This window comes from Pan troglodytes, chromosome X, assembly GCF_028858775.2.
Source record: "Pan troglodytes isolate AG18354 chromosome X, NHGRI_mPanTro3-v2.0_pri, whole genome shotgun sequence".
In the NCBI taxonomy this organism is placed as follows: domain Eukaryota; kingdom Metazoa; phylum Chordata; class Mammalia; order Primates; family Hominidae; genus Pan; species Pan troglodytes.
Window position 1 is genome coordinate 110,183,475 of NC_072421.2, and position 10,159 is coordinate 110,193,633.

The 10,159-nt window shown below is 38.8% G+C and overlaps 1 protein-coding gene across 1 annotated transcript; it reads left to right on the forward strand.

The window, feature by feature from the left end:
- The first annotated feature begins 8,985 nt into the window (after positions 1-8,985).
- LOC473737 (high mobility group protein B3-like) lies at positions 8,986-9,618 on the forward strand. Its single transcript, XM_054676492.2, has one exon. It carries the CDS (start codon positions 8,986-8,988, stop codon positions 9,616-9,618), a length of 633 nt encoding a protein of 210 aa, XP_054532467.1.
- The last annotated feature ends 541 nt before the right edge of the window (positions 9,619-10,159 follow it).

Sequence of the window (10,159 nt, forward strand, 5' to 3'; positions counted from 1 at the left end):
TGATTAGGCCTATTTTCTAGCATGTTGTGGCAATAATTCAAAATATGACCATAAATTAACATATTAATTGTACCGTGATTATTTAATGAACTTACAAAGTTTCTCCTGCCTTCTGTGTATACCACCTGTGTCCTGCCTTTTATCAGTGATATAATCCTATATTCATGCATGTATTTGTCTATCTAGCAACTTTCCATCAGCAATTTTTACCGTTTTGTTCTACAATACAGTGATAAATCCATTCCCATCTGTAATCATGGCTTACTGAGGCCATCATGTTTCTGGGGGAAGCACAGATGACTCCTTAGGTGGAATGTTAGACTTTTGGCAATGTAAGCCCCCCAACTAAGTTTTATAACCTCCCAGCTGTCATTCCCTTAAGAACCATTGCTTGAGACATAGGATTATGTGAAAAGAAATGTTAGGCCCTCCTTCATTAAATATAGGTTAATATTAACTGACACATAGTAACTGTGTGAGATATGGCTGAAAATGTTGACATATAAAAAATAGATGATCCCCACTCTATGCACAGCAGTAAATATTGCCCTTTGCTTAGTGACTACACCTGTCATTTGGGGAACCTATCATTATTTGAAACTCTAAGAAGAATACCATTTTACTTTCCTCTTTTATCCTCTTTTCTCTATAGACACTTAAGTGTATAATAAATAATAATCTAATTTATTGGACAAAATTTTATTTCCTGTTCTTAACAGTTGAACGCTCTCTCAGAAAAAAATTGCTTGCATCTTGTGGCTCTTGATATGTTTTCAATTAAAAATGCTCTTCAGCCTTGCTTTCATAAGATTATGTGGAAAGGCTTGAGAAAGGAACACTTCTTGTAATGTATTTAGGGGACAGGATGGTGCTAAAATGGGTATTGGAAAGGAAACTAGGGAATACCTAAATCCTGCCTTCGATCAGTCTGGAATAAGAGATTCTGCAAGGGTAAGATATGGGTAACAGGTGATTCTGATATATATCCCCATCCCCATCCTTCATTTGCCAAACACTGTTGTATACAATAGCATTTCCCAAATGAGATGAACACCCCCACAGCATTTTGCAGTCTAGACAAGGGGTCAGCAAGCCGGAGACTGTGCATGCCAAATCCAGTAGGCTGTCTGTTTTTGTAAAGTTTTATTGGCACACTCCCACCGTTTATTCACTTATGTATCATCTATGGCTGCTTTCATGCTACACTTGCAGAGATGAGTACTTGTGACAGAGATCTTATGGTCCACAAAGCCTAAAAATATTTACTAAGTGACTCTTTACGGAGAAAAGATGTTGACCCCTGGTTAAACACACATCAGTAGATTATAGTAGAGACATTGTGTTGATTACGAGGAGAAAGAGGTTGGAAAGGAAGGGAAAATTGTGAAATAAAAATAAATGCTGCTTGCTGTCAGCTTTGTTAAGGTGCCAGTTAACCCACACTAGTTAAAATCTATTCCCTGTGAGTTAGCAACACACAGGAATTCAGCTAAGCCAAACATTTGGTAGTTTTATGAAAATGTATTTTTCTGTTAATTATCCTTTGAACCTCTGTTGATGTTGTTTTCCAACATATTTTAAGTTATTTTTTCCTCTTTTGTCAGAGCGTCTTCTTCTCTTATTAGTATGTTCTGTTCTAGTCTTCCAAGACAGAAGCATTTATTTTGTTAAAAAAATCATTTCTAGAATCCCATTGCCCTTGAACTTCGGGAAATTTGTATATATGTGTTTGCAAATTTAAAACCATGTGAACTCCATGACCTGTCACCAATACAGATTGGATATGGAAGGTACTCCTTGCCTAAACTATAGTTTCAGTTATAGATTGAAAACCTAGAGATGAAACTTATATTTCTTTAGTATATAAAAATGAGAACCAATAACTCTTTTGTTGAGTTTCCTTTTTGACCTCGAAGGATGAACTGATAGTGTTAAGCAGTGATGTGGTGTGTTGGTAAACATTTAGTAACTGGCTTCAGGAGGTGGGAGGTGGAGGGCTGCAAAAGAGCCCTGATTTGTGGCATCTGCTGATTGCCATAGTATAAATACTCCCATCACAGCCAATTTCAAGCTACCAGCTTGACATCAGTAAAAGTAGAATTGGGAAGAGATACACACAATCGATTCTTAGAAGCTGCTACAAGCCAGCTTCAGCATACCACTGGAACTCGGATTCAAGAAGTTACTTCTATCTTGGTCTGTGTAGATTTATAAGCTACACACAATATTAACAAAAATGGGATTGCTGTTATAGTTGTTTCATGTGTTACACATAGGCTTCTCTCCACTACACAATATGTTTCAAAATATATTTTAAAATGCATTTCAAAAATATTTTGCTGCACCAACTTTTAAGCTTTTGCAGTGCAATTTGTGTATTATTCAGAAGTAAACCAAAAATAAATTTGCTCATGGATCTTGCTGCCTGCTTTAACAGCTTTTGAGGGAGGATTTTTATTATATTTATAGTAGATGAAAATAAAACAGATTGCAAATCCTTTTTTTAACTAAAATCATGTACCAAATTTTGGGTCCAAATTGAATAGGATAAGTTAAACTAAATTGCATTATATTCACACTACTATGAGTATCTTTCTGTAAGCATATTTATGTTTAAGTAAACTTTAAAAAAACAGATTTAGGAAGATAGAGAGTAGATTGATGATTACCAGAGGCCTCGGAAACCAGCGGGGAAGGAGGATGAGTACAGGTTGGTCAATGGGTATAAATATACAGTTAGAATAAGACCTAGTGTGTGATAGGTCAGTACGGTGACTATAGTTAACATTAATCTATTGTACACTTCCAAATAGCTAGCAGAGAATAATTCAAATGTTCCTAAGATAAAGAAAAGAGAATTATTTAAGGCAATAGATGTTCCAATTACCCTGATTTAATCTTTACACATTATATGAATGTATCAAATTATCATTTGTACTCTGAAAATATGTACATGTATTATGTACCAATAGAAACAGATTTAGTGGCCAGGCGCGGTAGCTCATGCTTGTAATTCCAGCACTTGGGGAGGCCGAGGCAGGTGGATCACTTGAGGTCAGGAGTTTGAGACTAGTCTAGCCAACATGTTGAAACCCCATCTCTACTAAAAGTACAAAAAATAGCTGGGCATGCTGGTGGGCACCTGCAATCTCAGCTACTCGGGAGGCTGAGGAAGGAGAATCATTTGAACCCGGGAGGTGGAGGTTGCAGTGAGCCGAGATCACATCACTGCACTCCAGCCTGGGCGACAGAGTGAGATTCCATCTCAAAATAAATAATTAAATAAATGAAAACAGATTTAGTGAAAATTTCCATCAAGATGTTAATACAAAACTCTTTTTTTTAATTATACTTTAAGTTCTAGGGTACATGTGCACAATGTGCAGGTTTGTTACATATGTATACATGTGCCATGTTGGTGTGCTGCACCCATTAACTCGTCATTTACATTAGGTATATCTCCTAATGCTATCCCTCCTCCCTCCCCGTAGCCCACAAGAGACCCTGGTCTGTGATGTTCCCCACCCTGTGTCCAAGTGTTCTCATTGTTCAATTCCCACCTATGAGTGAGAACATGAGGTGTTTGGTTTTCTGTTCTTGCGATAGTTTGCTCAGAATCATGGTTTCCAGCTTCATCCATGTCCCTACAAAGGACATGAACTCATCATTTTTTATGGCTGCCTAGTATTCCATGGTGTATATGTGCCACATTTTCTTAATCCAGTCTATCATTGTTGCACATTTGGGTTGGTTCCAAGTCTTTGCTATTGTGAATAGTGCCACAATAAACATAACGTGTGCATGTGTCTTTATAGCAGCATGATTTATAATCCTTTGGGTATATACCCAGTGATGGGATGGCTGGGTCAAATAGTATTTCTAGTTCTAGATCCTTGAGGAATCACCACACTGTCTTCCACAATGGTTGAACTAGTTTACAGTCCCACCAACAGTGTAAAAGTGTTCCTATTTCTCCACATCCTCTCCAGCACCTGTTGTTTCCTGAGTTTTTAATGATCGCCATTCTAACTGGTGTGAGATTGTATCTCATTGTGGTTTTGATTTGCATTTCTCTGATGGCCAGTGATGATGAGCATTTTTTCATGCATCTGTTGGCTGCATAAATGTCTTCTTTTGAGAAGTGTCTGTTCATATCCTTTGCCCACTTTTTGATGGGGTTGCTTGATTTTGCTTGTAAATTTGTTTAAGTTCTTTGTAGCTTCTGATATTAGCCCTTTGTCAGATGGGTAGATTGCAAAAATTTTCTCCCATTCTGTAGGTTGCCTGTTCACTCTGATGGTATTTTCTTTTGCTGTACAGAAGCTCTTTAGTTTAATTAGATCCCATTTGTCAATTTTGGCTTTTGTTGCCCTTGCTTTTGGTGTTTCAGTCATGAAGTCCTTGCCCATGCCTATGGCCTGAATGGTATTGCCTAGGTTTTCTTCTAGGGTTTTTATGGTTTTAGGTCTAACATGTAAGTCTTTAATCCATCTTGAATTAATTTTTGTGTAAGATGTAAGGAAGGGATCCAGTTTCAGCTTTCTACATATGGCTAGCCAGTTTTCCCAGCACCATTTATTAAATAGGGAATCCTTTCCCCATTTCTTGTTTTTGTCAGGTTTGTCAAAGATCAGATGGTTGTAGATGTGTGGTATTATTTCTGGGGGCTCTATTCTGTTCCATTGGTCTATATCTCTGTTTTGGTAAAAGTTCCATGCTGTTTTGGTTACTGTAGCCTTGTAGTATAGTTTGAATTCAGGTAGTGTGATGCTTCCAGCTTTGTTCTTTTGGCTTAGGATTGTCTTGGCAATGCGGGCTCTTTTTTGGTTCCATATGAACTTTAAAGTAGTTTTTTCCAATTCTGTGAGGAAAGTCATTGGTAGCTTGATGGGGATGGCATTGAATCTATAAATTACCTTGGGCAGTATGGCCATTTTCACATTGTTCATTCTTCCTATCCATGAGCATGGAATGTTCTTCCATTTGTTTGTGTCATCTTTTATTTCGTTGAGCAGTGGTTTGTAGTTCTCCTTGAAGAGGTCCTTCACATCCCTTGTAAGTTGGATTCCTAGGTATTGTATTCTGTTTGAAGCAATTGTGAATGGGAGTTCACTCATGATTTGGCTCTCTGTTTGTCTGTTATTGGTGTATAGGAATGCTTGTGATTTTTGTACATTGATTTTGTATCCTGAGACTTTGCTGAAGTTGCTTATCAGCTTAAGGAGACTTTGGGCTGAGACGATGGGGTTTTTTAAATATACAGTCATGTCATCTGCAAACAGGGACAATTTGACTTCCTCTTTTCCTAATTGGATACCCTTTCTTTCTTTCTCCTGCCTGATTGCCCTAGCCAGAACTTTCAACACTACGCTGAATAGTAGTGGTGAGAGAGAGCATCCCTGTCTTGTGCCAGTTTTCAAAGGGAATGCTTCCAGTTTTTGCCCATTTAAATACAAAACTCTTAAAAAGTCCTATATACCAGAATTCTATATACCTTGGGCCCCTGTATTAAAAGTACCTCAATGCTGAACTAATTATGGGATTGGTTTGCTTAGGAACAGAAAGTCCACTCTCTCATGGTCCAGTTAATGAAGATTTGAGTAGAATTTTACTCTTCAGGCAGTGTCCTAAATGATGGTCCAGAGAGCTGAAACAACAAATCCTCTCCCAACTTTCTCAACAGTATTTCCTCTGTCATTCTTCCTCATCCCACCTCTCTTACCACAAAGCCATCAGTGTCTTTCAAAGACTTTCTAACATAAACACCCCTCTCTTCTCAGTCAGCCAAATCATGTGGAAGAGTGGCCATTGGTGGCATGGCTGATTTTCCAGACCACCCTAATTCATGTCATGGAGAATTTTTTCTAAAACTCAGTTTTAGAAAATTCAGTGAAACAAGAGAAACAGCATTCCAGAACCAAGAAATTATTGTTCTTGCCTCTGTCTCCTAAAGCAAGTCACGGAGCTTTGTCAATTTGGGGACCTCACTCACAAAGACTTTGGTTTCTAGGCATCTCGTTGGTTATTACAGCATTACAATAGTTTCCTGGCTTTGCTGAATAGTATAGCCATCCAGGCTGCTCCAAAAAACCTGGGCAACCACACCACAGAAGGACATCAAAACAGCTAAAAGGATGAACATTTCTTCTGCCATTTCAGTGCTGGCTTAGAGGCTGAAGGAAAAGTGAAGGCTACAAGATAGCCTCCCCCATCCCCCAAAAAATGCTCAGGAAATGAGACACAGAGCTCAGAAAATACATAGCAACCTTTTCTACAGGGGCAATCTGATAGGGCCAGTGGCTGGCCAGCGGAGGCAGTTCTACAAACTAGACTACTTGCCCACCAAATCCCATGAAGCAACAGCTGCAGGAAGCAAAGATGATACAATAAGAAAAGCCCTACTCTATAAACCTCAGCTTTGTTCTCTGGCTAAGTATTTGGGTGCTGGCTTACGACCACCCCAGAGCACATTTGGGCATTTGCCTAGTGACCTACAATATAAACCATGTTTTCTTGGCAGAAATGAGTAAAGCAATTGACAGCCAAACAACTTCATTTCATCACTTCTTGGTATGTAATTCTGATCTCTGGGGAAATCATAGGCACATTGGTGGATTCTAACATGCCTTCTATTTAGAAGATCTGCCCAGGAGGCTGTCATTAAGAATATTTGCTGGGAATTACAGGCAAACATTGCCTAATCCTTTCAAGCAGGCCTTGCCTTTTAATGAGTAATGATTCCTAAAATTTGAATAGTAAAGTTGATCCTCACAATAAACTTATGAAATAAACATTACCCCCATTTTCAGAGCAGGAAACTGAAGCTTAGAAAAGTTAAATGACTTTTCCAAAGCCACAGAGCTCTTAGGTCTGTTGAGTAACAGATTCAGGAAAAAAAAAAAAAAACCTGGAGAAAGAAGAAAGGCTGGATGAGGACAGAAGGCAGGGTCCAAAAGGGTATAAGGGAAAGGGAGAAATATTTTATGAATCCTAAATTTCTGCTTTGAGAAAATCGGTGCATAGATATATCCTTCATTAAAATAAGAACACAGGCACACAGCAGTATCCCCACCTCTCCACACTCTTTCTCCCTGGTAGTGGACAGTGAGGATCAGTAAATTATTGAGATCAGCTTGGCTATTAGGTTCAAAGCATCTCTGTACATCCCAGTGGAGATGTACAATAAACATAGTTATATGGGTCTAGGGCTCAGGGGAAAGTTCCAGGCTGAAAGTTCATGTGTGGAAAATACAAGCCTAAGGGTAGATGATAGAACAAAGGTATTTGTCAAATACGAGGGCCAGGGACAGGAGCAACCCTGAGAAACACTCGCACTTAAGGGATAGGTAAAGAAACAAGGACTTGTGAAGGAGACAAAGATTGGTCAGACCTCCTCCAACCACCCTGTTTCCCACATACCACAGCTTCTCAAGGACAAGAGGTGGCTCAGGAAGAAGTGGCTCAGGAAGGATGTGGGGACTGGGGGCAAAGTGGTTACACATCCTTCCAGCTTTAAGTGCTGTATCGACCAACTATTGTCCGGTGGTAACTAGGGATGAGCTGTGAGAAACCAATCTTACTCAGAAATGAAACAGTATTTCCAGCTTCCTTAATCATTCTTTTTCATTTTTAATGAGTTCTAAGGGGCGACTCAATGGCTGATACTTGCTGTGCTTGGCAAAGAGCCATCAACTCTGGTACCACCTGGTTTTCTTTCTTGAATTTAGACAAACTTTGAGGAAATACAGGGAGGCTGGAAGCAGGTCCAAGCACCTTGAATTTGGCCTTGAGTAGCTTCAAACCATGTGTCTCTTGTGTCTTTCTCCCTTTACTCTTGTGGGATACCACAAGCTAAATTATTGCTGTGAGAATTGCTCCACAAATCAAAGATTCTCTCTTTCACCTTGGGCCACCACTTTCACCCTTCTCAGGACTTAATTCTAGGGAAAAAAGTTTAAAAAATTTTAAAAATTATCATTATACTATGGGAACAAATCATTAAGTAGCAAAATAATTTTGAGGTAATTGTTATTAGTATTACTACTACTTGTGGGACCACTACATTCATTCTATAATAATTTGTTGACCACCTATTATGTGTCAGAGACTGGAGAGACAATGATAACAGGACAGACAAGATTCTTGCTCTCGCAGAGCTCACATATTAGTAGGAAAGACAGCCAATAAAACAAGTGAACATTAATGAAGTAGAGAGAGAAGTTTTAAAACAAAAATAAAATTTGGTGATAGGATAGAGTGTTGGAGTGGGAATAAGGACAACTTTAGATTAGATGGGGTAGTTAGGACCCTCTGATAAGGTGATATTTCACATGAGACTTAAAAGTCAGAAGCCAGCCATACAAGGAAGAGAGGTAAGAAAATTCCAAGCAAAGGAAACAGCAAATAAGGAAACCTCAAGTTATACAAATGATCAACGCGTTTAAGGAACAAAAAGCAGGTTAAGGACAATTGTATATTTATATGCAAAAGAATAAAGTTGAACCTCTACCTCATCTCACACCATATACAGAAATTAATTTAAAATGTATCAAAGAATTCAATATAAGAGCTAAAATCATAAACCTCATAGCATACATAGGTATAAATCATTGTGACCTTGAATCAGGCAATGTGTTTTAGATATGACACCAAAAGCACAAGCAACAAAAGAAAAAAAGATAAATTGCACTTCAAAATTAAAAGCTTCTGTGTATCAAAGGACACTATCAAGAGAGTGAAAAGATAACCCACATGGGGGGGGGGAATGTTTTCAAATCATATATCTGATAAGGGCCTAGTATCTAGAATATATAAAGAAAGTGAAGGCAACCTAATTTTAAGACACCCCAAAGACTGGAGTAGATATTTCTACAAAGAATATATGCAAAAGGTCAATAACTACATGAGAGGATGCTCAAAATTATTAGTCATTAGGATAATACAAATAGAAACACATGAGATGGACTAGGGAACAATACAGTCAGGATGGCTGAAGGTGACCACAAGAAACCAAAGGGCAAGATGTCTGCTTATGCCTTCTTTGCGCAGACATGCAGAGAAGAACATAAGAAGAAAAACCCAGAGGTCCCTGTCAATTTTGTAGAATTTTCCAAGAAGTGCTCTGAGAAGCGGAAGACCATGTCTGGGAAAGAGAAGACCAAATTTGATGAAATGGCAAAGGTGGATAAAGTACACTATGATCAGGAAATGAAGGATAATGGACCAGTTGAGGGAGGCAAGAAGAAGGACCCTAATGCCCTCAAAAGGCCACTGTCTGGATTCTTCCTGTTCTGTTCAGAATTCCACCCCAAGATCAAATCCACAAATCCTGGCATCTCTATTGGAGACATGGCAAAAAAGCTGGGTGAGATGTGGATTAACTATAGTGACAGGGAAAAGCAGCCTTACATTACTAAGGCAGCAGACCTGAAGGAGAAGTATGAGAAGGATGTTGCTGACTATAAGTCTAAAGGAAAGTTTGATAGTGCAAAGGGTCCCACTAAAATTGCCTGGAAAAAGGTGAAAGAGAAAGACAAAGAAGATGAGGAGGAAGAAGAGGAGGAGGAAGAGAAGAAGGAGGAGGGGGAATTAAAAAACTGTTTATCTGTCATCTTATGAATGCCTTAGAGTAGGGGAGTGTCATAATTGACATATCTCTTATTTGAGAAGTGTCTGTTGCCCTCATTAAGTTTAATTACAAAATTTGATTATGATCATATTGTAGTCTCTTGAAGTGCTCTAGAAATTGTCAGTGGTTTACATGAAGTGGTTGGGTGTCCGGAGCATCCTGAAACTGTATCAAAGTTGTACATATTTCAAACATTTTAAAAATGAAAAGTCACTCTGGTATTCTCCCTACTCTGTGTACATTGCAGTTGGAGCGACAAGGCATTTAAAGATGTTTCTGGCAGTTTTTTTATTTTTAAGGTGGTATTAAGTCTATGGTTATTGGCTAGAAATGCTGAGTTATCAACTGCATATATCTATAATTTGTAAAAAAGAAAAAACAACCCCGACAAACTCTTCATGCTCCTTGCTTGGCATTGAGGCTGTGGGGGAAGACGCCTTTTGGAGGGGCTGTAGCTCAGGGTGTGCTGCTGTGAGGCTCCACCTGTTGACTCTGCATGGGCATCCATTTAGCTTCAGGTGGTCTTGTTTC